General features: G+C 50.4%; 1 protein-coding gene across 7 annotated transcripts in view; it reads right to left on the bottom strand.

Annotated features, from left to right (window-relative positions):
* ATP2B4 (ATPase plasma membrane Ca2+ transporting 4) overlaps window positions 1-27,592 on the bottom strand; it is a 95,702-nt gene that overhangs the window by 9,166 nt on the left and 58,944 nt on the right. For 2 of the 7 annotated variants that reach the window (XM_006096917.3, XM_023760687.1), the window contains 18 exons: window positions 24,588-24,785; window positions 23,714-23,971; window positions 23,189-23,314; window positions 22,438-22,563; window positions 21,330-21,365; window positions 19,650-19,811; window positions 16,730-16,944; window positions 16,144-16,386; window positions 15,317-15,558; window positions 14,159-14,390; window positions 13,103-13,282; window positions 12,354-12,441; window positions 11,513-11,619; window positions 8,696-8,887; window positions 7,966-8,179; window positions 7,227-7,438; window positions 6,392-6,499; window positions 4,493-4,669 (listed from right to left, as the gene is read on the bottom strand). In XM_006096917.3, coding sequence (XP_006096979.1) covers window positions 4,493-4,669; window positions 6,392-6,499; window positions 7,227-7,438; window positions 7,966-8,179; window positions 8,696-8,887; window positions 11,513-11,619; window positions 12,354-12,441; window positions 13,103-13,282; window positions 14,159-14,390; window positions 15,317-15,558; window positions 16,144-16,386; window positions 16,730-16,944; window positions 19,650-19,811; window positions 21,330-21,365; window positions 22,438-22,563; window positions 23,189-23,314; window positions 23,714-23,971; window positions 24,588-24,785 — 3,116 coding nt within the window. Of the gene's footprint in view, window positions 1-703; window positions 1,146-4,492; window positions 4,670-6,391; window positions 6,500-7,226; window positions 7,439-7,965; window positions 8,180-8,695; window positions 8,888-11,512; window positions 11,620-12,353; window positions 12,442-13,102; window positions 13,283-14,158; window positions 14,391-15,316; window positions 15,559-16,143; window positions 16,387-16,729; window positions 16,945-19,649; window positions 19,812-21,329; window positions 21,366-22,437; window positions 22,564-23,188; window positions 23,315-23,713; window positions 23,972-24,587; window positions 24,786-27,592 lie in introns of those variants that run through there. The other 5 variants (XM_006096916.3, XM_023760688.1, XM_023760689.1 and 2 more) reach the window with 5 other exon arrangements.

Here is a 27,592-nt window from a genome sequence, read left to right as displayed (position 1 = left end):
CCTGAAACTTTATGTGCAAAATGCGATATAAGGGCTCGCTGTAGGCAAGGCAATAGTTTTCAAACTTCCTGCTTCTATCTTTCTATTCTATTCCTAGAAGCAAGGAAAAAAAAAAGGTTGCTCTTCAGAAATTCCTAAATAATAAGTTTAACAGGTGAAGAAAAATGTTATTTTGACCGTTCCATATATTTTCCTCCCTAGATGTGAATTAATTGACTCTTAAACCAGAATTTAGTTTAAAGTCCCTGAAAAATAAAACAACAGGGCTGCTCAGCCCTGTGCATTTGCATTGAACACTTTCATGTCTTCTTCACATTCAGTTCTAACTTTTATGCCAACACTGCCAGCTAACAATAGAGTGGTCTCCAAAAAGGAGTATTATTAATGGCAAAGTTCAATACTGGTTAATTATGACAGGTCTAGTGGTAAAAAAAAAAACAACCCATGGGAATAATAGCCCCCTTCATACCTTTCTTAGGAGACCTCAAACTTGCCTCCAGATGAAGAGAGTTCTGGGTTTCATTTGACCTAACCTTACATCTAGCCTCAGGAAATAGAGTTTAGACTCTGAGGAGCAGACGGAGAGGAACAACAACATATCAGAACAAAGCAAAATACAGAAAAAAAAAAATAAAGTAAAGCAAAACAAAAAAACTTGAGGAAGAAACAAGCAATGCAGAGGAACAACTAGAAAACAGGGCTATTGTCTTTAAAATGGTTATGGTTTAATAGTTTTTCAACATTATTAATAAATAAATACATAAATAATTAATAATTAATAAATAAATAGGCAGGCACATAGGCTGGTTTTGGAGTGGGCTTTTTATCCAGTTTTTCTTCCCTTAAGTCAGAGGTCAAAGGGAAAACCAAAAGAAAAAGATAACCATGGTTGGTTAAAGTGGATGCCACGTGCTCTCTTGTGGTCATTTTAGCAAATCATGCATCATAATAGACTATCACTCACTGCCCAGAGTAGGAGATGAAACAGCATCAGGAACAGAAGTGTTGGGGGAAGATTTGACTGGTGGAACTGTTACATAGGATGAGCTAGGAACATGTTTTACATCAAGGTGTTGACCCATGGTCGGTCGCTTTATGACTCCCTTAAAATTGGCTCCCGTCTGGAATGTGTTAATTACGTCGATCTGCAAAGAATCAGAGAGTGAAACAGCTTTGCTCCACAGTCAGAGAGAGGTGAAGAGAGAGAAAGGGAGGGTGGTGGAGGGTTCGGGAAGGGGGACGGAAGGAGCTGGGAAACAGGCCAGGAGAGAGAAAGCCAGATATCCCTCACACACAAAGCAGTGGTGAGGAGCAGGGGGAAACGTGTCCATTGCACATCACACTTCAGTTAGGGAACAATTTGCCATGGAGTCCAAATACCCAGCCAGAATCCGGCCTGCTCTCCCCTTTTAGCCAATTGGAGGCTATTTTAGGTATGCCGGTGTCCAAGGCATCTAAAATTTCTAGGGACTCCCACACTCCATGATGACTCAGACAGTGATAGCCTATTCACTGTTTTCATCTGTACTCTTAAAAAATCAGGTGTGCAATTTAAAATAGAAGGCAAAGTATATATTACTGAATCTTGAGGTTCAGGAACCTCTAAACCAATGAAATCGACTACCTATTTTTACAGATTTTCCAAGAAAATAACTCATGTGTTTAAAGGAAAAACAGCCCATACATAGGGGGCCACGGTGGCAAGGCTCCTGGGTCATGGGTTGCTGGGCTCACTCTCTTAGGGGGTTCTTCTCTGAGACATCCTTCCCTTGGTCTGAGGTAGACAGGGACAGAGAATGGAGCTCAGAAATCCAATGGCCAGGCTCTCCAATGGCCAGGCTCTCCAATGGCCAGGCTCTTTAGAGAGGATGCCACTAGCTGCATTAATGCATTGTAGATCCAGAAATGTCCAGCAGAAATGCTGACAATAACTCAGCAGGGAGACTGCGGGAGGGAGGGGCAGAAAGAGTTGTTGCTAGTTGGTAGGTGGTGAGCAGCCTTAAGGCTAGCCCTACGTAGCGGTCTGTGGTCTCCAGGGCCCTACCCATCTGGGACAGAGGCAATCCATGCCATTTGTTTTCCAGTGATGGTCTGGGTGTGGGGCCTTGGTCAAACCTACCATCCTTATCCCTGACCCCTAAGTAACAAGGAACAAATCAAAAGCAGTTCCTTTATCCTTCAGAATCTGGTAGAATCATCTTAAAAACGCACACGGGCTTAGTACCAATGGCCAATCTCCCAGGAATGCTGGAAGGGCCTGATTCCACTCATCTGACTGCATTTCCCAGGAGCGAAGGTGGGAAAGCAGGCACCGTGTGAATCAGCTAGTCTTATAAAGCTTCCTGAGAAGCCATGAAGTGTGCAGGGCTAGTTTCTGGATTCTGAGCGGAAACACCACCCCTTCACCAGTTCTCAGTTCCAGGGACAGAGCAGCCTGATCCCGCAGGAGGAAAGGGTCTGCATGGAGGGAGGGCTCAGCTACATGGAGAAGAGGCTGTGGAGACACCTCCCTCAGCGCTTTCCTAGGGTTATGAGGTCTCATCTTCCACAATGAAATCAGATCCCAGCTTTACCTTCCCCAGGTTCTAGCCCTTGTTTCCCAAACTTCTGCTTTCTAGTGCTTTTAGCTCTCCCCAGCGGAAGGGACCAGGACGGGACAAGGGCTTGGCAACACCTCCCGCCCTAAGTGCTGCCATGAGAACGGCAACAAAGATCAGGAATCAGATGGCAGGGGGTTTTGTTAGGACTCTGCTGAGGCTGAAGAACTGTGCCAGGAGAGAGCTTCAGGTGCCGGATACAGGTTGGCACAGGCAGCCTCGTCTGCTTAGTCAGGTGCACACTGCAATGGCACGGATTTGGTTACTGTGGCATCTCTCACAGGCTGCCTTTGCTGCCTAAGTTTAGGCTTTAATGCCAGTCTGGCCCAACCGCCTCATGCTCCAATCAGGAAAGGTAGCATTCTTAAAGCTCTGTAGGCCATGAAACTACACAGTCCAAGGAGTGAACATTGGTGGTGGAGGGGGAAGGAAGGAAGATCCATGAGTCTCAAGCCCCAGGAGAGAAGACTGGCCAGGAGCCAGGAGACACTGGAACAAGGGAGTCCTGGCTAGGAAAGAAACCACATAGCAGAAGAGGAGGCAGAGGATCCTGAGGGGAAGAAAAGCAGACAGGTTATTTCGAAAACAGCAGATGTGAAGGAAAGCACTGGGCCTTAGTGACAGGAGCCAAAGGTGCCAGGTTCCCTGGGCCCTGAGGCCACTGCTGGATGGGCCAGCAGCCTGGAGAGTGGTGGGACGAGGGTGGGGACTCGGGATGTTCTGAGGCAGTGTGTGCAGGTCCTGTGGGAATTGCCCTCTCTGGGAGGAGGAGGGAGTCCCGGTGTTTTCCTACCTGGCCCCTTTCCCGCTCCCACTTGTTCCTTGCCTCCGCGAGACAAGTTCTCAGCAGGCATTTAGTTTAGAATATCCACTGTACCTCCTCTCTATGTACTAAGGAGAAAAGGTGGGCTTGACTAGGGAACTTTCTAAATATCTGCAAGGCTAATTTTAGAGAGTGACACTTATTTCTGGGTCTCAGCCAATCAGTAGAGAGGAATAGGCCTGTTCTTTGGAGAGCATCCTTGATATCTTGGGATTTAAAGTTTCTTGAAGTGGGAAATCTCAGGACTAACACAACTGAGGCCTGTGGGGCAAGAACAGGGAGGGTGACAGGGTTACCAGTGCCTAGACCGGCCCACTCACCCAGCAGAAGGTAGATACAGGCATAACAAGTGGGGGAGAGTTTCTGTAAGGCTGTAGGCAGGGGACTTAAGAGCAAGAGGACAGCTTCTCTTCTCTCTCAGAAATTGCAAGAAAACGAAGTTTGAAGAAATGATAGCTTCTTTTTGGGGAAGCAAGTCTGGATCCTGCAAACGATACTCAGGCATTGAGAGACCAGTCATTTATACACACTTAGCCATCAGGTTCTCCACCATGACCTTAAATTTCAAGTGGGGAAGATTTAAGAGGGTGAGTTTCTTTTACAAAAATCCCTCCAGGTAACATCGACATTACCCTGGCAGCGGCTTGAGGATGTATATTAAGTGCCTGCTGGGGCTGCTGGCATAGAGACACTAACTCCTTCCTTCTGAAGGGTAGGGAAGGACTCTGAACTTTCCCACCCTGGGTTAGGTCTAGTGCTTGCGAGAGACCTCGTACAGGAAGCTAGCCCAGCCCAATGGAGGGTGGGAAAGGGCTTTAGAACCAAACCAAAGCTGAAGGACTGAGCTAACCGTTAGTCTCCTGAGCTCTAGGTCCATGACTCTCTTCTCAGAGGAGCTTGCGCAGCTGCCTCTGCCCCTGTCTGTCCTAAAGCCAGGGAGCTAGGGCTGCCTGTTAGTAGCGGGCCTTGTAAGGGAAGAGACGTTGGCCACCAAGAACTGATGCCCTCCCCAAACTTCCCATGATGGGGAGACTTCTTCTCCCAGGATGAGGCTAGACCACTATCCAAGTACCTGAGTCTGGATACGGTTCAGACCCCGGAACCAGAGGATCTGGCCTCGGCGTAGCTCCATCTCCGCGTGGTCAATTTCGTCTAGCCCCTCTGCATCCCTGGTGATCTCCTCCTTGGCAGTGCCATGCCCGGCCTCCTTCAGGAACTTCAGGGATTGGGTAGGTATTGTGGAGATGACCTGAGAACAGGTGCGGCAAAAGGGGAAACACCAGAATCAGGGGCAGGCCCTTGGGGAGGTCTCTCTTTGCCCTATGACCCATCCCATTGGGAGAAAAGCAGGAGAAGCACTAGACGTGCCCATAAGCTGTGAGGACCTCAGGAGGGCTTTCTGTATTTGTGGACATCCAACAGAGAACATATATTCTAGCATCTGACCAGTCATCTGCCTAGTTATGTTTCCTTCTCCTCCTTCTGTCTCAGTTCTTCCTTCTCATTATGCCATGTGTCTTTTCCGGAAAGTAGAACTATGATGCCTGTTATATGGTAGGAGGGGACAGAGACCAGGACTCAGGGGAAAACAAGTCTGGGGAAAGGATGGTTATGTTACATGTGTGCGAGTGAGGGGTAGAGAGGGTGTTGGAAATGAGCCTCTTCTTAGTTACCACGTGCAGAGCAATTCCTTGCTATAAAACTGTAGTGAGAGGATACTAAAGTCTTCTTGGACTTGGGGAGGAAGGAGGTGGGGCAGGCCATGGAAGAAAGGACATATGAGTATGACCAGAAGCCACGGAGCAGTAGGGTAGACTTGTAATTCATAATAAACCACTTGGTGAGCTCAGTGCCTGTTAATCAATTGTCCTCCACATACAAGAGGAGGAGTAGACAGGGCTCGGGTGGGGAAGAAGAGCTGTATGGGCAGCCCAACATGGACCCAAGGGCATTCAATTAGGAAGAATGTCAAAGCTGTGCTTTCGGATCTTGGAAGGAGCTGCTGTGATACAGGAGAAAGGCCACAGTCACAGACTAGACGCAGATGAGAGCTTCAAACAGTAGGTGAAACAACCAAGCTTCGCCCTAATGTAAGCTGCTTTAGGGAACCACTGGCAAATGAACTTCAGCAAGCAGAACAGGGTGGAGGGACCTGGGTTAGGAGCTGGGATAGCACCCAATCAGGGAGGGACCCGGGAGGTATGAAAGAAACAACTAGCAGGTCTCCAGGGGAAAGCCTGAAGCCCCATGGAGGGGTCTTTGGGGTCAGTTAGAGCAAAGCAGGGGTCTTGCAAAGTGGTATTAGGACAGGAATGATACTCTTACTAGACCTGATGATATTATTATGATCTTAACAGCTAACATTTATTGCGTACTTACAGTAAACATGGTTCTCAGTCATTCTATACAGTAACTGATTTTCTGATTAATAACAATGAACAATGACCCTGTTATCCTAAGCTGAGGAAACGAGTGGTTAAGAAACTTGTTCAAATTGTAAAAAGGAGAGCTGGAATTCAAACTCAGGCAGTTGATCCAACATCCATGCTCTGAGCTGGGTGCTAGACTGCTTCTCCAGAGACCTCGTGAGTCTGGATTTATTTTAGGCGAGAGTCAGGCATTCAACCCAGAGAAGGCCCCGGTGAGAAACAGAAGAGTGGGGGAGCCTTAAACTATGCCAGCAGAGTAGCCAGGGCCAGACTGAAGCCTCATTAGAATAAAGACATATGCTTTTGTAAACTCTTCTACTTCTAAGACCCTTACTTTATTATTATTATTATTTTAAAGCAAAATTTCATTTAAATTTCCCACTCCCATCTCAGAGAAGCTCAGGCCTGGTCAGAGAAAGAGCCGCAGCCTCTAAAGTGATGGGCAGTGGTCACTCCACCTTGGGATCCTACAAGATGGGAAACATTTAAAGACTTGAGGTCTGCAGGCTGTACGCGCTCAGGGAGGGTGGGCCTGTACTCACCTGGCCCCACAGCAGTTCTCCGATGCCAATGAAGAGACACCAAAACCACTGGGACAGGCTGAGCTTCGTACAGCTGAAAGGCTTACCCCCAAATTCCACGATGATAATCTAGAAGAGAGAAGGCGTAGCCCGCCATCAGGGAGGTGCGTAAGAGGTGTTAGCCCTCCAGCTGAGGCCATCAGAGCCACATAAGTCCTCGCCCCAGGAGTCCTGAGTTCCTTGTGGGGGAGGAGAAAGAAAAAATCCAGAACGCGAGAAGGGGAGGAAGACACAGGCTTCAGCACTCTGATAAGGAGACAGTCCGACCCTGACTAGGGCAAGAAGGAAGGGCCCGCTCCTCTTACCACCAGGGCAGCCATGCTCTTGACCCCTGACCCCACGGGAGCCCAAGCCAGGCTTATCTGTCAGCTAATGCACACCATCCCATCACTGCCCTTTCTCTGTGAACGGCACAGCATGTTCTACTGAGAGAGCCCACAGCACGTGCATGCACAGCTCATGTGCTGGCAGGAGGCCTGGGGAGGGGGTGGAACAGAGTGACCCTCCTCTTGGTCACGTCGTGAGATTCCCGTGTTTGAGGCAGAGAAACGAAAGGATTCTGCACGTCTTGTTTTATTTGTCACCGACATGCTGCCTTGAGCTGGAGCGCTTGACACAGCGGGTCCCAAGTCTAGAGCCACGTGCAAATGGAAGCCAGCGGAGAACCCAGCAGCCCACAGCCCGAGTCCCCATCACGCCCTCACTCCTTTTTCCCAGGTACTTCGGGAACCCTGGCTCCCAGCTTCTGGCCTGGATCACCTCAGACTTCCTACCCCAGCTCCAGCTGGCATCTCACCTGGCTGATGAATGTGCCCAGAACCACAGAACAAAAGATGAGGTTACGGAAGATGCCTCCAAAGACATTCCTCTCCCCGTGGATCTTGCGTGAGTTGATTTCGTTGAAGAGCTGCATCAGCACAAAAGTGTTGAAAACAATGGTGTAGTGCTGGCTGGGCGGGGAATGTAGAGGCGCGTTCCTCCCACTATCAATGTCAAAGAATTTCTCACCTAGTGGAGAGAGGGGAAGCACTGGAGGGTAAGTATGAACTCACGGGCTCGGGCTGAGTCAGACACGTTGGTGTGGCCATACTGCCTGCGGATGGCTGGTGTGCGAAGTGGTCAGTATCTGAGCTACGCTAATGATTAAATCTGTTAAATGTTAGCCCTGACCTCCACATACCTGACGGTCTCAGTATGCCCCAGTATTTATCTTCTTGTAGTGCAGTATGGTCGTAAAACCATGTGCACTAGAGTCAGGCAGACACAGGTCTGAATCTCAGCGCCACTGTTACGTGGCCTGAGCTTTCGTTTGATGATCAATAAGAAAAGGCATAATGAAACTCTTAACAGAAGCACAGAACCCGGCATGACGGCCCTCTAGCGGGAACAGAGGACACACTCGTGAGTGAAGCTGCTGCTCCTCCTAGTCTTGTGTTCAGCTTGCTCCCTTCTGCCTTCTGTCCTCGGGCCACTCCCCGCCCCATCTTCGCCCGGCACCCCAACCACCACCTCAGGCCTCCCCACACTCGGCTCACCGGCAAAGACAAGGAAGAAGATGATTGTGAGCTGATAGACCGCGTGGCCCAAGATGTTCTTCATCATGGTCCGTGAGATCAGAGGCTTATTTCGGCCATAGGGGCGACGCTTCAACAAGGAATCGGTGGGGGGCTCTGTGGCCAGGGCCAGTGAGGCAAACGTGTCCATGATTAGATTCACCCACAGCATCTGCACAGCTTTCAACGGGGAGTCCTGGGGGGGGGGGCGGTGGGCGCGGGGAAGAAGAACCAGTGCTTTTAGCTTTCCTCAGAAGCCACCCTCCCCTCACTCGTCAGCCTCACCTCTGTCCTCGAGATGGCCTAGCACCTGCTGTCCACCTAGACTTAGGGTCTGGCCTCCTGCACACTCCCTACTGGTGATCGAGCCTGCAACCTGGGCACGTGCCCTGACCGGGAATCGAACCGGCCACCTTTATTCTATCTATCTATCTATCTATCTATCTATCTATCTATCTATCTATTTATTATTGATAAGGTATTACATATGTGTGCTTATCCCCCTATTGCTCCCAACCCCACTCCCACTCATGCCCTCACCGCCCTGATGTCTGTGTCCATTGGTTATGCTTGTATGGATGCATACAAGTCACCTTTTGGTGCCTGGGATGGCACTCACCAACTGAGCCACACCGGCCAGGGCACTCCCCACGTTCCTTAGCCCCTGCCTCATCTCTCCCAGTTCAGCCCCCTGCACCCGCACTCCCCTCACCTGAGTGATGCAGGCTCCGGTGAAGGCCACGATCACGGCCACCACATTGACAGTGAGCTGGAACTGCAAGAACTTGGAGATACTGTCGTAGACGTTTCGTCCCCACATCACTGCCTTCACGATGCTGGTAAAGTTGTCATCTGTTAGGATGATGTCTGATGCCTCCTTTGCCACATCTGTGCCTGCAATACCCTGAGGGGAGTAGGGGAGGAAAACTGAGGAACTGGATAAAGCAGCGTTTACCAGCATTCTGAACCCAGACTCCATTTCCTGACTTCCAAGAAGCTGCCGGACTAGGGCTGACACTAGAGGGCACACCAGCCACACAAGTACTAAAGAGGAGTTATTTTCTTTCCCAAAGAAAATGAAGGGAAAATGTGCCGCCATCACTTTACAGAAAAGAGGCCCAATGCTCCCACCTCACTCCTGAACCCAGATTGCAAATTAGTTATCTTTCGCTATTCCTCTCTTCCCTCCTACTCCGCCACCCTAGAAATGAATTAAAAGATAAGGAACAAATCCTATCCTACCTCCAAATTCTTAAATTTCCTTTGCCACTGCCAGTATCTCATTTAAGTGCTTATCTGCCCCACAACTTTAAGTAGGAGAAGCAGTCTGGCAGCACAGTTCACAAGTCTTGTCCTTGTTCAAAACCTCGCCACTGGGCAAGCACTGAAGGTTTCTGAATAGACTACGAGGGGTTGAAAGCTGTGCTTTAGAAACAGTGAGCTTTCTGGTCCGGCAGTCAGAGCCCTTAATAAGTGAACCCGGAAGCACTTCCAACCAGCACTTCCAACCTGTTCTTATATATCTTTCTGCTCGACACCCACTGGTACAGAGAGGAAGGGAGAGAGATAGTCAGAAACATCGATGAGAGAGAAACATCGATCAGCCGCCTCCTGCACATCCCCCCCTGGGGATGTGCACGCAACCCGGTACATGCCCTTGACCGGAATCGAACCTGGGACCTTTCAGTCCGCAGGCCGACACTCTATCCACTGAGCCAAACCGGTTTCGGCAACCTGTTCTTATATATCTTTCTGCTCGACACCCACTGGTTTATTCCCTGAATCTCTCATTCACTCTTAGAGCCTAGACTTCTACTTACCCCATCCCCCGTCTGGAACGTGCTCTTTCCCCATCTCCTTAAATCCTACTTATCTTTAATGTTCCACTCAATTAAGTGCTGCTTGCTTTGCACAGCTGTCCCTGACACCCTGGCCCGTGCTTCTATTCCATATCAAACATGCCTTGCGACGTCTGTAACCCAAGGAGGAGCTTGTTACTTAATTTGGCTTGCATTACTCGATTAGTGGTTCTCTTTACCTGGTAGTATTAATTTCCTATCCAGAGCGCAACAGAGGAGTATCTGTTAGACTACACAATTCACTTTCCCCATCAAAAGTTCTCTAATACACCCATGCAATGTTGTACCATGCACCGTAAAAAGAGGAGGAAAAGAAAGGAGGAATGTCTCTCTATACTGCCGCCATGGAATAATCTCCAAGTTATGCTGCTAAGTGAAAAAAGCTAATGGAAAAAAGTCATAGTACATGTATTTTATGGGAGCAAACAGAAGGATAAACCAAAAAACTAAAGAAATAAGTTCCATGTGGGGTTAAGAGGGAGGCAATAGGGTGGAGGTGATAGGAATAGAAGCTAGATTTCTATGAATAGACCTTATTTTCTATATTTGACTTTAGAATTATCTAACTACTTTATATAAGTACTAAACAAAATTAAGTTTAAAAAGCAGTTCGTAGCCCTGGCTGGTGTGGCTCGGTTAGGTGGAGTGTCGTCCTGTGCACTGAAAGGTCATGGGTTTGATTCCTGATCAGGGCGCATGCCTAGGTTGCAGGTTTAGTCCCTGTTTGGGGTGTATATGAGAGGCAACCAACTGATGCTTCTCTCACGTCAAAATTTTTTTCTCTCTCTCTTCCTCTCTCTCTAAAATTGGTAAAAAACATGTGCTCAGGTGAGGGTTAAAAAAAAAAAAAGGTATTCCCCAGCTGGTTTGGCTCAGTGGATAGAGCATCGGCCCACAGGGTCCAATTCTGGTCAAGGGCATGTACCTCAGTTGCAGGCTCAACCCCAGACCTGCTTGGGGTGCGTGCAGGAGGCAACCAATCAATGTGTCTCTCTCACATCGATGTTTCTCTCTCTGTCTCTCCCCCTGCCTTCCATTCTCTATAAAAATCAATAAAAAATACCCTTGGGCGAGGATTAACAACCACAAAACAAACAAACATAAGGTTCTATACTTCACTCACCATTGAAGAAGGTATAAAATTAAAAAGCAAAACAAAGCAATCTCTAAATTGAAAAGCAACATGATGTAAATGAACTGGTGTGACCAGTTGGTAGCACAACCGTACAAAGGACAAATGTCCCAAGTGACTTTTTAAAAAGCACAGCAAGTTGATGGCACATTCTTAGTAGGATGTACCTGCAGGGGGAAAAGAACCATAAGAAAAACCTTTAACTGCTTTTAGTAGAGTAATTGTATTATTGTTGCTCTTTTGAAACCATTATGTGTATTTTTTATATATAAAGCAAATACTAATTATGTTAATGTCCTTAGACATCAAAAGAGCACACATTCCACATGGAACACGAATTTTCCACGTGAGCCTAGACACAGACTACTACCATGTCCAGAGGGCAAGTCCAAGTTGGCCTGGAGTTCCTGGGTCATGCCACTTCCTCATTTCCCTGCCTGTGTCGCCGAGCCTTCGTACTCCACGATCCCCGTTTTTGCATATTATTACCGGCCGGGTAGGTAGAGAGATGGAGTCAGAGACAGGAGCAGCTGCTTACCATCGCAAAACCCACGTCTGCTTTCTTCAGAGCCGGCCCGTCGTTGGTGCCATCACCTGTGACCGCCACCACCTGTCGCTGCTCCCCAACCGTGCTGTCAATGATGCCTGGGAAAGGCAGACACCCTCAGTCAGTCCGCCTGTGCCGTCGCAGGCCATTTGGCAAGCTTTGTCCCCACACAAGGTCTTCTTCCCGGATCCCCCCCATCACCTCCCTTCCTACTGCCTCCCCACCTCCCTTCCTACTGCCTCCCCACTGCCCTCTGCTGGACATGCTAGACCATCACCCAAGGGCAGTGCGCTGAGCAAGAAAGTCTGTCCTCCTCACACAGTGCCTGGGGCCCCAAGACAGCTGTTAGGTGGCACAAAATCTCCACGTGACTTGAAGGCAGACACCTGGGGTCGAACTACCACGTCCACGCACCAGCTGGGCAGCGTGGGCACGCCACCTGTCTTTTCAGCCTCAGACTTAACCTGCCCTGCCTAGTTCATAGTATCATTGGCAAACAACATACAGGGTGGTGCAAAAGCAGGTTTACAGTTATGAGCAGGTGAAACAGTTTATTCTTATATTTATTAGTTATTGTATTATTTTCCATACAAACAGCTGTAACCCTGCTTTTGCCCCACCCTGGATGATAATGTTTAAAAACAACTTTATTATACGCCTGATACTCACCAGGGGCTCAGCTTTTGCTAAACTGTATATTGTCCCCATGAGCCAGCGAGCTCTCCCAGGACCACCCTACTCAGGACAGGGAAGTAGCTTTGGCGTCTGGTTTCTACCTGTCCCCGCCCCGGCCTGTCTTCCCTACCCATCCCTGCTCATGGGCTGACCTCACCTTTCACCAGTGTGTGCTTGTCCGTGGGGGAAGATCGCGCCAGGACTCGAAGCTTAGGCCAGACCTTGTCCAGCTTTTCTTGCTCTACCTGCCAATACCAGACCACACCTGGGTCAGTCAAGTTCAGAAGAGCCCCCCAGGGAAAACCCCCCGTTCCGCACACTCCAAGCTGCGGGGAGAGCTATGCTCCATGGCCAGGGGAGGGGTCACCTGCCCCAGTGCAAATGCAGCAGCTGACCCGTCTCCAAGGGCAGATTCACCGATGGTGCCCCTCCAGACCCTGCTTGTCTGCCTTCTCCTCCCGATTCCCTACCTGGAGCTGATCCCCTATTTCTAGACCCTTGACAGGGGGGTGAGCCAGGGTCAGCTAAATGGCTAACGTGGTGCTTCTGAGGCCTCAGGTTTGATTTCGACATAGACCAGGAAGCTCTGGTCTGCTCCACACCCAGACTACGTCCTCCTACAAACCCTGCCACTGTCAGTCACAGGGCAGTGGCCCAGGAGGACAGAGGCCGACTGAAAAAAATGGAAAGAGTGACACCCCCTCAAAAGTGAGCTTGTGAATAAAGGTCGTGAGAAGGAAGCTCTTCATTCTACCACCTGAGCAGGCTTGGTGGAAGGGATGTTCACTCTGAATAACTTTCAGTTTGAAAAGCACCCGCTTTCTCCCATGTGCCCCGGGTGCCGAACACAAGACCCGGCCCTTCCCTTGCCAAACGAGGGCCCGGTTCCGCTCACCCAGGACCCACCTCGCCCTTCTCGTTGCGGATGAGTCGGTTGAACTCCTTCCCTTCCAGGCACAGGAAATCGTCCCCAGGTGATATGATGCCACATTTGGTGGCAATGGCCCGGGCTGTGTTGACGTTGTCCCCTGTCACCATTCTGACAGTAATGCCAGCTCGTCTGCATTTGGCAATAGCGTCTGGGACCTGCGGAGGGGGAGGTGAAGGAGAGGAGCAGCTGGTGATGCTGGTGAGCGGCCCTGCTCAGCTGCTCCTTCATCGTGGACAGGACCGGGGCCCCCTCGGAGCAGTGCCACCCCACTTCTGTCACGTTGGCATTAGCCTCGTGTACCAGGTGTTGAAGGGGAGACTGGCTGCAGGAGCCAGGAGTAGAAGCTCGCTCTCCCACGTGCAATCTAGACTCCTCAGCGGGGCACCTGTGGCCTTTTGAGATGTGGCCACTGCCTTCCTTTCTAGCAGAAGTTTTTACACTCTCCACCCTCTCTCCCCGCTCCCTGGCCCACTCTCCAACCACATCAATTCCTTGCGGTTTCCCAAACGCAGGACACCCTTCCAAGCTTCTGGGTCTTGATAATTGATAGCCTATCTCCCTGAACTTCTCAGGAGCAGAGGCTTTTGCAATTCCCTAGGGTCAAGAACAGTGTTGGGCTATTCTGGGGGGAGGGGGAATCAACAAAAATATGTTGATTGCAAGAAGGTGGCCAGAGACAAAGCTGGTGTCCTGATTAATTCTTCCTCCTGACTATTCTCACGAGCCAAACGATGAGCCCAGTGAGCCCTGTGCTGCGCACCCCGAAGCAGCGCTAACCGAAGGGATGGCGCCTTCCGTCAGCTCGGCACTCTGCAGTTCTGTGGGGCTGGCAGCACAGAGACAGCGCTCCGTGTAGGTGAGAAGCAGTTAGGTCACTTGCTTGGGTCACAACTGGAAGCAGAGCCAGTACCCTCGTTCCCGTGACTCCTGGTGGCTTCCCAGTAGGTCACGTGGGGCCTACACGTGGGCCAGAGGCCACCGGAAGACTTCCACTCATGTGTTCTTGCCCTTTCTCCAACCCAACGTCTCACCTCTGGGCGCACAGGGTCCTCGATGCCCACCACTGCGATGCAGGTCAGTTCAGTGAGGATTTCGTTCTCATGGTCCCACGGGGGCTCTACGTCATTGAAATCTCGATAAGCTAAGCAGATGGTCCGGAGTCCCTCACTGGCCATGGGCTCGATGACAGTGCGCACTACCTCATCGCGGTCCGTACTCTTGAATGGCACTGCTTCTCCGTTCTTGTCCAGGATGCGATTACACCTGGGGAGGCGCACAGTCAGAAAGCAGCCGCCCCCTTCCCACCCAGTGTGTCTCTACAGACATTCTGGCAACTCTGCAGGTCTTCTAAAAACCCTGTTCCCTGGCTACCACCCTGCCAGGCCCCCTTTTCAAGGTGGGGTGGCCTGTAGGTGGACAGGCACATCTAGAGAGGCAGAGCGTGTGATTCTCACATGTCATCTGTCACCACGCATGTGTGACGCAGTGCCAAGAGTCATGTGTGGAACTTCTCAAAGGTAGAGAGATGTTTTTTGTGCCCAGTATCTACAACAGTGCTCAGTGGGTAGGGTGTGTTCAACAAGAATGTGTTCATTGACAAAGGTGGCCAGAGCCAAGTTGGGGTGCTGGTTAATTCAGTTACTGGCCCTATACCCATGCAGGTCAACTGGTAATGGCCTAGGGCGGGGGCGCGGTTTACCCAGCCACTTTGAGTAGGTTATTGACTTCTCTGTAATTAGAATTGAGAATAAGAAGGAAGAGGGAACACAGAGCTAACATTTCTCGAGCTTGCCATGTGCAAGGAAGGTGTTTACATACATCGAATCATTTAATTATCGCAACCCCGTGCGATGGGTGGGTATTGCTCTCTGCTTTCAGACTGGGGACGGAAGCTTGAATGGCCTGAATCCTGGCTGTGCCACTATTAGTTGCATCACCTTGAGCCAGGTACTTCTCCTCGCTGTACCTCTGTTTTCTCATTTGTAAAACAGATGATGATAGCAACTTCCTCACTGATTTGTGAGGATTAGGTAAAATGAGCCACCGAAGGGGCTTAGAGACAATGCTTGGCCTGAGTAAGTGCTCAGAGGCTAGGAGCTGGCGCATCACTCGGTGGGTTCAGCCTGGGGCACGTCCCCTGACCTTCGTGAGGAAGGATCTGGAAGGGAAGAGGGGGAAGGAGCGCTCACTTGCGCAGGATGATCTCGGAGGCGCCCTTGCTGTACATGCGGTAGCCGCCGCCGGGCTTCTGGATGACGGTGCTCATGGACTTGCGCGCCGAGTTGAAGGTGTACACCTTGTAGAACTTCTCCTCGGGCACCTCGCTGCGCACGGCCTGGTAGTCCTGCTTCAGGTCGATGACGAAGCCCAGCAGCGAGCACTCCGTCTTGTTGCCCACCTGCCGCGGCAGGCCCCCCTCCTTCTCCGGAGGCTGGGAGGGAAACACACACGCACCCCTGAAGAAGATGCCTCCGCCAGGGAGACCTCAGGAGGGAAAGAACGCCCCGCAGACCTTTCACATGTCTGCCCAGAGCCCAGGGGGTGGGAGGGCGGCGTTTGTTTTTTTCAAGGGCAGGTGGACAGTGGTCAGTGGGACTGGTCCCTGAGCCCCTGGGTTATGGGTTTTCAGTTTGCCTTGGGGTCGGTGCTGGTGGCCCACCCTTGGTGGATCTCATTCTGATCCCCTCTCTGAGTTTCTGGAAAGTGAGTACTTTACTCCTGATAAGCCCAGTTCTGCTCTCAGCATGAGGCATCTCCCTGGAGATATTGTCTTTACATGGTAATTGAAGGGCATTTCACAGCCATAGATTCCTACCTGTCACCCCGGCTGCCACCCCCAATCTACTTCCATGGATTACTCCCTAGTTTCACCCCAAACGCATTCACTTAAGAGTAGGAAATGCGATGTGGAATGGCAGCTCAGGCAGAATGAACAAGAGAAGATGACCTGTCTCAGAGAAAATGAATGTTCCCTCCAACCGCCCATTCTAAATGTCCAGGCAAAGGAGGAGCTTACCAGGATCTTGGAGGTGTAGGCACTGTTGATAGAAATGCCATTGACAAGAAGGTCCAGGGCCTTAGGCGCCAAGACATCAGGGCTTGGGACCTGACGGTAATGGGTATTTCCGATGTAAGCTTGTACCACAGTCATGCGGTTCATGGTCAACGTGCCTGTCTTGTCAGAGCAAATGGCGGTGGCATTGCCCATTGTCTCACAAGCATCCAGGTGCCGCACCAGGTTATTGTCTTTCATCATTTTCTACAGAGGACAAGAGAAAAGACTTGAGAGGGTAGCCACTGAGCTCCCCCAGGATAGGTCAAAGGCCATTTCCTAGCGAACATCTTTCCACATTTCATTCTCTTGTCCCACAGGAAAATGCAGGATACTATTCTTGTGAGTCCTCTTTAGATTCCACTGGGTCACTGAAACACTGATGCAACTATCACAACGGTCTGTCCACAGGGCCCGGGACCGGTGCTCTTATGAGGCACCACACGGAGTCTACAGAGCATAGGTGGCCCGTCCTTTTGTCAAAGGCTGTGCGGCACTCTCCCCTCCCACCTGTGTCCTGAGGGAAGAGAAAGTGTCATTCTGGTCTCACCTTCACAGAGTAGGCCAGTGAAATGGTGACAGCCAGTGGCAGCCCCTCCGGCACAGCCACCACCAGTACAGTGATACCGATGATGAAGAACTTGACAAAGTACTGGATGTAGATGGGGGTGCACTCGGCTAGCCATGGCTTGCGCTGTATCACGAAGTTGTCAATCACAAAGTACAGAATCAGGATGAGAACGGTGACAGCAGACATGATTAGACCTGAACAGGAAACAGGTCACGTGAACCCCGGCACTTGGTCATTCCTAGGACCCTCGGCTTGAGTTGTGGCCTTTGTCACCAATTTTCAAAGCCGCTACCTCCAGGAAGTCATACTAAAATCCCCTCCCCATTCTTGTTGCTTGCATGAGTGTAGGGAGAGCCATGGGTTTTGCATTTCAGAGACATAGGTTCTGTCTCAGCACTGCACTGATTTGACTCTGGTTTTGGTCTAGTCTCTGACCCTGTCCGGCCTGTTTCCTCACACTAAGTAAGGGCTGGCCTAGTGTTCTGAAACAGCGTTCTATGATCTTATCTCAGACCTACTCTCTTCCCACGAGTCACAATGCAGTGATTATATTCGCCTGCTTCCTAGTAGTTTATCGGGTAGACTTTCCCCATAGCAGCCTGAGAATGCCAGGCAATTTTGCAACTTGTTTATAGCGATGTCCCCACGGTGTTAGCATAGCACCTCCAAGACCAATCGCTAGTACAGAGCCTCCCAACCTTTCCCCTGACATGGCACAGATGAAAGGAGGCAACAACAGTACATATTTATGTAGTGCCTACTATGGGCCAGGCAAGCACTGCCTATAAACTAACCTATTTCATCCTCACAACAACCCGGTGAGATAAGTTACTATCATTATCCCCTTTTCTGAGGAAACTAAGGCACAGAGAGGTTTTGGGTAGGGCACACTGGTGACCAATCAACCATCTGGCTTGCAGACGAGCAGTTTCCTGGGGATGTGGGAGAACTCAGGAGGAAAAGAATTCTCTTTAAAATGTGGTCAACGTGCTAAAATCAAGAAAGTCCCAAGCAAACTGGGACAGCTGGTCAACCTACACACCAAGGCACATGGAAGGCTCTGCTCAAGGTCTACAAACAACTGGCCCAGGGGCTCCAATGGCCCTGGGGTCAGCATCCGGGCAGAGGCACTGATGTCTGTGGCATCATGTCTGCCTTACACCGTAGTCTGGTTGGGTCTTCACTTTTCCTGAGGGCCTGCTGAGCAAGGCTAGAGGTGATCAATGACTATCAATGAGAACATATTCTTTTGCACTTTGCTTCATCAGGCTCAGGGCCAAGGTGAGGCAAACAAGGTGTCCAGGGTACGAAACTGAAGGAGGTATTCCTCTCTGGGTGGCGCAAGGCACCTCATTTTCCTCATCCCAGTCCCGGCCTCGCTTGAAATGTAAAATATAACAACAGAGGAGACGACTGGCCAGCCATCAGGAAGTTTGTCCTTCCCACAGAACAACACAGGGATTAGGAGGAAAATAGGAAGGATTAGGTGAGTCTGGCTAATGTTCCAAACCTGTGTGACAGGCTCAATAACTTGACTCCACACCTGCATTTCATCTCATCCGTGTCTAGCTTATATTTAAGAGATTTCAGGGTAGTCAACATTAGTTGGGTAAAAGAACTGAGTGCACAGGCTAGACTGGCGCTAACAGAACTCACTGTGGTGTTTAAAATATCCTCTATTTACACTGTCCAATATAGTAGCCACCAGCCACATGTCATTATTGACCAGTGTGAACTGAGGAACTGAGTGTTTAATTATATTTAATTTTAGTTAATTTAACTAGAAACAACCAAACATGGCTGGCGGCTACGGTAGTGGACAGTAGATTCTAGTGCAGGGGTGGGCAAACTTTTTGACTCGAGGGCCACAATGGGTTCTTAAACTGGACCGGAGGGCCAGAACAAAAGCATGCATGGAGTGTTTGTGTGAACTAATATAAATTCAAAGTAAACATCATTACATAAAAGGGTACGGTCTTTTTTTTTTTAGTTTTATTCATTTCAAACGGGCCGGATCCGGCCCGCGGGCCGTAGTTTGCCCACGGCTGTTCTAGTGTGTGCTTAGTGGGTCAGTGGCATTGGCCTCACCTGGGCTTGTTAGAAATGCAGACTCTCAGGCCCTGCCCAGACCTCCGGAATCAGACACCGTGCTTTCACAAGGTTCCAGGTGAACTGTACACACAGATGCACTGAGCTAGACTATGACTGTAGTGAGCAGAGGGGTGGGGTCAGGAAGTAATTCAACAGTGGTGCCTGGAGGGACATGTCCGCTGAAGGAGCAATCTTCCTTTTGTTCCGCCTCCAAAGCCCTCACCCCATCCCACCACTGAAAGAATGCAGAGGACAGACTTATAGCGGGAAGTCATGGAGAAGCCACCTCCTCCTGCGACTCACAAGAGCACGCTAGTGACCTGTTTTCTGCATCAGCCTGTGGCCGCTGCCTCCCTTCCCCCTCTATCTTCTGTACACCCCCCGCCCCCATCTTTATTTTGAGTTTATGGCTCTGTGCCTGGCCTGATGCTACTACTCTGCTAGGGAACTACCTCTAACAACCTTCTCTACCCTTAAGGAATTGACAAGCCCATACATGTGACAGGTAAGCAGTTATTACGGTCTCCCTTCTTGCTAATGTAAATCTCCCGTGTTGTGATATAAGTTCTTAACTTCCCATGTGTCTGGATGAGAGACCTCAGGGCCTTAAACCCTTACACGTGGGCAAACACTTCTCTCTGAGAGCCTAGGAGGGGTCATGATGCGGCTGCCTAGGCCGCACCAGCCCCTGGGAAGGCTCAGCTTCCTCTGCCAGACCTGGCGGGTGTGGAGGGAAAGGAACCGACGTAGTGAGACTCTGGCACAGCCTCGATAAACCACAACAACCGGAAGGCTCCACTAGACTCACCAGCTTTCCCGATCTGGACAGCCAAGCGCGTCAGCTTGCCCTGCAGCACCGACTTCTCCTTCTTGGGCAGCTTGACCACCTTCTTCTCCTTCTCCTCACTGTCGATGCCTTCCTGGCTGTTGAGTGGCTGGATTTCCAGGGCCACCCCATCTTGAGCCTTTGCTAGGGTGCACACACAAATAGGACAGGTGAGCGGGCAGGTAGCAGCATGGAGCAGCAGACAGGTGGAAACCAAAACACCCTTCTGTCTTCTTCCTGGATAAGCCTTGGACCCCTGACATCAGTCCTGACCACTCTCACCCTAGGCCAGAGAGGGCACTGGCCTTCAACCCTCTATTACGGCCACAGGATAATATTCTAAGAACTGGAGATAAAACAGGGGTGCTTTGGGGGTACAGATTCCCTCAGATGGTGCAGCTTCCTGGCACCACCTCAGAGCCCCAAGCCAGGTTTATTCTAGGGAGAGGATTAGTCATGCCATTAAGTGCTATTACCAACAACCACCCTTCCTGGAAGTTAGTAGTTGCTACAGTGAATCTTTCTTGCAGAAAGGGGCTGAGGGGAAGGCTGGCAGATGTTTCCAGAGCGTAAGTGTCCTAGTCTGCTCTGTGAAAAGGTTCCTCTCTCTCTACGCATAGACTGCCAGGGAAGAAACACAGACCCCCATCAAGGGTGTTCGCCAGCTCCTTCTTCTATCGGGTGAACAAGGGAAGGGAATCCCTGGCAAAGGTGGGGAGTCACAGAGTAGGACCTGGGGCTAGTCTTCTGGGGGAGAGGGAAGAAGCTGCTGTGAGGGACCCCTGGAGTAAGAGAAAGAAGGGATAAAGACAGACACATAAATCCATTTTGCTTTTTAAAGAAGAGACAGAGAGACCTAAAATTAAAGAATCATTTCTGTGCAGCCCTGGTTCTCCAACGTGAAGACTTTATTTTTAAAGACTGCTATGATACGGGCGACAGAGGACCACATTCCTAGGCACTGTCTGAGAGCAGTGCTCTCATGTTCCCACACCCTCCAACTTCGCTCCTGCAGAGCTCGGCCCCTGTGCGTAGGGTGCCCTTCCTGAGATGTGGTCTCTGCTGTCAGACTCACAAATAAGACAGAGACGGATGTTAGCACAGCCACCAAGAGGAACACACATCAGATCGGGGGGAAGAAAACAGACTGTGGAAAGAACAAAGAAAGAGGTAGGAGAGAGGCACAGAGAAAAGGCTCTCTCCGAGCACCTGAGACCAGCAGAGGATTCCAGACCAGAAGAGAACACCGATGAGGAAGCCAGCAAGAGGAGGGTGCAGGGACTGCCCACCCCGGCGCCCTCCACCATAAGGACCCTGAAGTCTTCCAACCCAGACACTGATGATTCAATCCAGCCTAGGGTAACGGGGAAAGAGTTCGGCACCCTGGGAAGAACAACTGGATCGATCCCGCACACTCCCCAAGAGAAACCTTGACATGAGGTTCCCTGAGCCAACAGCAGGGGGTGCTGTTGTCCCATCTTGGATTGAGACCGGGACCTTGAGACCACCCCAAATCTCTGCACCTTCCTCAGGATGAGGCATCTGGGCCACAGCAGCAGATAACAGATTTATGGCGAGGAAAAGGGAGAAGGCAGATGGCCTGGAAGGTCTGGTTTGAGTGTAGTCAGGTAGAGATGGGAGATGAGTGGGTGGACAGGTTACCTTTGTTGCGATTTTCGGGGACTCCTTGTTTTTTACCTGTTTGAACAAGAAAGAAAAAAGTGGGGTGGAGACCCAAAGTGACTATTAAGAGATCAGATATCCAATTTGTTGGTCCTGCTCAGAGCCCAAAAGGGCGACAGCAAAGGGGCTGAGCTGCAGGGAAGGGAATGTGAAGGAAGCTCTGTCTGCTCACACCCCTTCTCACTAGGGCTTCTCAGGACACCACAGGGAATGGAGCAGACCACTCATGCAGGTGAGCGCACACCCACACAGCGCCTTCTCCAGAGCACGGCGGCATCACGTGGAGAAATGGGGTGGGGTTGGGAGCAAGAGGGGTGAACCGTGTTGGCCTGATGGCAAAGGCTCGGCAGAGTCCCCACGTCATCACCAGCACCAGGCCGCCTCCTCCTCACTCATCTGCAGGTAGCTGCAGAGACGAACAGCGTGTTGTTTCCTGGTCATACCTTGCCCTCCACTAAACGGCCCGAGACGGCCTTCCGTCTAAGTGGTGGAGTCCCTCTCTCCTTCCGGGGAAGAAGGAACGCTTAGGGGAAGCTGCAGATCTGGTTTTACTATGCTTTTCTCAGTTGACTTCTGTGTTTCCTTCCTTCAAGAACAAGTGAATGGCAAAGGCAGGGCTAACGTCACGGTAGGCATTACCTGTTTGCTCACTCTCCTAGCTGCTCTCTCTCTTCCACTGGCAGCCCATGGTTCAGGAGGAATCCAGACATCTCCTGGCCAGTTTTCCATTAGCCCTCATGGTTCATTTGCCCCCTCCCACCCCCATGTTTGAGGAAGAAAGGGATGGGATCAGAGGACTACACGGAGGGGTATTTAGGGCCAGAGCACCTAGCCAGCTCATTTGGGGCAGGCTTTATAACTCACCTCTTTACAACCCACCAAAATGCACAGAGATGGAGGCTCAAGTGCAACTTGATTTGGGAGCTAGAGCCAGGATCTGGGGTTCACCAGAGCCCCCTAGAGAGCCAGGGTGGCCATCTCCGTCTCCGCTCTTCATCCAGCAGTCTCCCATCAGATCTGCTCCCTTGCCTCCTGGCTTGTCCATGGGGACAGGAGGGAAGAGAGTCTCATTCTGAATGCCTCTTACCTTTCTTCTTCTTCTCCTCCTCTTCTTCCTCACTGGCCCCCAGGAGGGTAAAGATGATTCCAGTCTGGGAGTTGACACCCACAGCAGTCACTAACATCCGGCCAGAACCTTCCATGACATGGGTCCCTGTGGGAGAAAGGAGAAGGTGGGAAGAGTGTTGTGTTTTACACCTCGGCATGCTCCAGTGTAAAACACAGACTTCCTTCCTCCCCTGTGGATAATGATATACTCAGCAGAGAGAAGGAAAAGGTCAAGAGCTGGGGCCATGTAAAATAGAATAAGTAGCCCGGCTGGTGTGGCTCAGTGGTTGAGTATCGACCTATGAACCAGGAGGTCACAGTTCAATTCCTGATCAGGGCACATGCCCAGCTTGCAGGCTCGATCCCCAGTTGGGAGTGTGCAGGAGGCAGCTGATCAATGAGTCCCTCTCATCATTGATGTTTCTCCCTCTCTCTCCTTCTCCCTTCCTCTCTGAAATCAATAAACATATATTAAAAAAATAAAACAGATCACGTAAATTGGGGGATAAGGAGATAAGTGTGTCTAACTGCTTTAGGGTAAGGCTCCTTCCCCCACCACCCACCCTCTTCCAACACTGGCTCCATAGAGAACTTACCTTAGATCCTTGTATTTAACCCACTCATATGCCATTGCCCCAGGGAGAGGAGACAGAGCGGGGCCTGGATCAGGTCTCCGTGGCCTGGCTGTGTGGGAGGAGGCAGAATGGAAACCAAGGTGGCCAAAGCCATACCTGAGAGCAACATGGGGTCTCTTTCTAAGGATTTCTTGACATGGTCCGATTCCCCAGTCAGAGAGCTCTCGTCAATCTTGAGATCATTCCCCTGGATCAGGATCCCATCTGCAGGCAGCAGGTCGCCTAGTGCACAGAGGGGAAGGGGAGCCAGGGAAAGGGGGGCGGTAAGAGCCTGGCGGAGGATGGGGACCACCCAACCCCATCTCAGACCTCTCATCTAGAAGCAATGGCCCAGAGAGCCTTTGAAAGACAACCTGGGACAAGACTATTTTCCAGGTATTACAACTTCAAACAATTGCTCCCCCCCAAAACACCTTCCCATGGTCTGAACATTATCGACTTTTAACCCGAAGACACGTAAGTCTGACAGTCTTTTGGGAGCGTTTCTGTTAGTTCTTTCTCTGAATTTCCTTACATAACCCCCTTAAATGCGACCGAGAGGCTAACCCAATTTGGGATCATACCTTTCTGGCCTCAGCATTAGGGAGAGTGGCATGGGTAAGAGAAGCGCGGAGCTCTCACCGTATTTGATTTGGGCGATATCACCCACCACGATTTCAGCCACGGGGAGCTGGATGATGTGACCATTTCGAATAACGGAGAATTTCTGTTCCTTTTCAATGCGGTTCTGCAGCCCTCGGAACTGCTTCTCTTTGCTCCAATCATTGAAGGCCGTCACTAGCACCACGATGATCACCGAGAACAGAATGGCCGCCCCCTCGATCCAGCCGGCTTCTGCCTCCCCTTCGTCCTCTGGGCTATTGATAGGTAGACCACACTCTAGCGCAGCGAAAGGAGAGAAAGAAAGGGTCACCTAGGGGCTTTGATTGACGTTGAAGAAATGGGGGGTAGTTGCTTCTGCAATCCCTCAGAATGGAAAGTCAAGGAAAGAGAATAATAAAAAAAATTTAAACTCTTGGGCAAAAGAGCTTCCCTCTAGGGATATTGGAGGACAGCAGGATTGGGCTTCATTTCATCACTATATGTTAACCCAAAAGAAGCAAATGACTAAATAGCGCAAAACACGTCAACGCAAATTAAAGGCAGGTCACATGTAAAGAACTTATGACTCCCGGCACGGTCAGGCGCCTGCTGTTATGTCCCCAGATGCCAACATTGGTGTGGGGCATGTTGGGAAGCAGGGCTGTGTTGGTTGGGTGAGGGTAGAGGATTTGTGACATTCCACATAAGGATTTCCTGGGAGAAGGGGGGAAAGACCCTGGGATCAGAATGGGTTGGAAGAAAAGCTTATTAGCTACTTGTTGTTTCCTTTGGAGAAGCCACCCTGAATAACGGGGGGACACTTTTAAGCCATAATCTGTCAACCACTGAGTGCTTTTTGGTGGTTGTGGGAAGAACCAGATCAGAGTTCTGTGGGGCTGTTCAAGACACTCACGTTCATTTTCTTCCCCATGGGGACGATAGAAAGACAGGACCAGGGAGATGATGGCTGCGATCTCCAGGATGATGAGGGTGACATCTTGAAGGGCTTCCCACACTAATTCTAAGAAGGTCTTGGGCTTTTTGGGGGGGATTAAGTTGTGTCCAAACACTTGTTTACGTTTTTCCAGATCTGCTGGGCTCCCGGATAGACCTGAAAAGGAGATAGGAGTGGGATGAATGAATTGGAAAAATGGGGAAGAGATGAATGATAGAGGAAAGCAGTGAAAAGACCCCTGTACAAAAAAGACCCCTTGCGCCCTAGCAGGTTGCTCAGTGGTTAGAGCATCGGCTTGAGGACTAAGGATCCTGGGTTTGATTCTGGTCAAGGTCATGTACCATGACTGCAGGCTCGATCCCTAGCCCTGGTCGGGGCATGTACGAAGGCAACCAATTGATGTGTCTCTCACATGAATGGTTTTCTGTTTCTCCCTTCCATTCTCTCTAAAAAAAAAAATGTGGAAAAATATCCTCTGGTGATGATTAACAAAACAAAACAACAAAAAAGACCTCTTGCTTCCTGATCCGCCCAAGTATGAGATCCAGTTAGGGTGGTCAAACCACCCCAATTTGCTCAGGACTCAGGGGGTGTGAAACTTTCAGTCAAAAAAACTGCAACATGTTGGTCATAGCGGCCACTCACCCTTCTTAGTCTCCAGGGTAAGCTAGCCTGTTCCTAAACTTCATCTCCTTATTGAGTTATGCACCAGGCGCCAGCTCTAAGAACACACACATTCTCTCTCATCATTGACGTTTCTCTGTCCCTCTCCCTTCCTCTCCGAAATCAATAAAAATATATTAAAAAAAATGTGTCCTGGGTCTCACACAGTACTTCTCTCTCATATGACCATGTAAATGCTGGTGGTGATTTAAAAACAGAGTTAGCTTCCATCCACTGGCTCACACACAAAGGCCAGAAAGAATAAGCTGTCTGCTCAAGGTCATGCGCGGAGGGGAGGAGACACAGCCCCACCAGGTGTCCTGATTCCGAGTTTCAGTGGCTTTAGGAGAGCAACAGAAAAGACGCGCTGAGACTCCAACTTCGGGCATCCCCTTGGCGCACACATACCCTTCACTTTCTGATACACACACCAAGAAACAAAAACACACCCCGCTAAGAGGTACTACTATTCTACTAAGTACTATGTATGTAGACTAAGTACTAGGTACTAAGAGAAGTACTGCTATTCAGGTTGAATAAAAAGAGAACAAAAAAGGTGGAGCCACAAAGTCAGACAGTACACCATCCTCGATAACCAGCATGCTCCCACTAACACACCTATGCTTGCATACTGGCGCCAGTGTGCACACATGTTCTGAGCATGTTCCCAGAGAGAAAACAGAATTATTCCCAGTGCTTTCCTTATAGCTGGGCCTCTCTGCTGCGTCCCAGGGGTTTACACTTGAAGGGAAGTGGGGAAATCCTAAAATTTCCATTATTGCCAATTGGCTTGTTTCAAGCTGTTTCCACACAACAGCAAATTAGCCCTTTCTTGGCACTTGAAGTTACTGGGCTGCACAGTTGGGTGGGTTCCTCACAGGCAGGGTGGGGCAACCTTTGACATGAAAAAAGTCAGCAGATGAGGAGGGTTAGAATCAGAGAACAGAGCTTCACAGAGTGCAAAGAACCCAGCCGGGATTGCTCAGTGGTTAGCATCAACCTATGAACCAGGAGGTCACGGTTCGATTCCTGGTCAGGGCACATGCCCGGGTTGCAGGCTGGATCCCCAGTATGGGGCGTGCAGGAGGCAGCCGATCAATGATTCTCATCATTGATGTTTCTATCTCTCTCTCCCTTTCCCTTCCTCTCTGAAATCAATATAAATATATTTTTTAAAAAAGAGTGCAAAGAAAAGCAGATGACAGGACTCTGCAAGGAGAAAGCGGAGACACTGGTGCCAAAAGGCTTCTTCAGACTAAAATCAACATGCAGGGTAATCCCCTGGCAGGGCTGGGGGGTGTAGCATGAGGGCAAATATCGACTCTCCATCTCCACTGAATAGGCCCCAAGCGTGTTATCTTAACTAGCAAAGGGAAGACGTGGGTTAGACTGAAGGAAGACTTTCAGACAAAAAATGATTTTGAAAAGGGAGTCTTGTTTCCAGGGTCTGAGACAGCCTCCACGTCTCTAATCCTAAAAACAAAGCCACCAGGAGAGAGGTACATGAGATACTCATCTGCCTGGGAAGGTAGATTTGGGACCCTGCCTGGATATAAGGGGGAGTGAACTGGCATCCACACTTGGGGAGTCTGGGATTGGAGAACCCTCCACTTGCTAGTGTTCAGGGGAGGAAAACAGGAGCTGGTGGGGGAAGTGGTGCCCAATGGTCATATCCCCAGCCTCCTGCCTCCCAGGGCCGAGGTGCACCACCCTGGCCTCTGGGTGGCACTGCTGAGCTCTAAAGGGGAGCACGCTTCGGCAAGAGCGTTAGAAGCGAGTAGGCGGCTTCCCAGAGGCTCTGAGAAGTCAGGCTCCCAGCAGGGAAGGAAGGCGAGGGCCTGGGAAAGGAGTGCTCCTGGGCAGGGCATCGTGATCCCCAGGCAGGCAGAGGCAGAGCTGCCAGGGGCAGGGCCTTGCTGGCTCCTTCTCCCCAGGGACCCGAGGTAGCAAGGCTGTGCCAAGTTGGGACTGCTGTGCTGGAGGGCCGGCCTTGCTCGAGGGAACAGGAGTTCTGATTGTCTGTCAGTCTACTTGGGGCGTTTCTCAAGGAGGCAGGATTCATAATATAAAGTGATTCACAACGTAATGTGATTCACAATGCAAAGGGATTCGTAATGTAAAGAGGTGGTCGCTGCCTCCTTTACAAGAGTGAGTACACGCCTATGAGGGTAAACCATGACATCAGATGTTGGAGATGATCATAAGGAACTTCACAGTAGCTTAATGAAGGCCCAACAACAGCCACAGCCACAACCACAACAGCAACCACCACCCATGTGAGTGGCCCTGCCTCTCTCTGT

Source organism: Myotis lucifugus, unplaced genomic scaffold, assembly GCF_000147115.1.
Source record: "Myotis lucifugus unplaced genomic scaffold, Myoluc2.0 scaffold_190, whole genome shotgun sequence".
NCBI lineage: Eukaryota > Metazoa > Chordata > Mammalia > Chiroptera > Vespertilionidae > Myotis > Myotis lucifugus.
The sequence above is the reverse complement of the archived record's forward strand: the minus strand, read 5'-3'. Positions and strand labels throughout refer to the sequence as shown.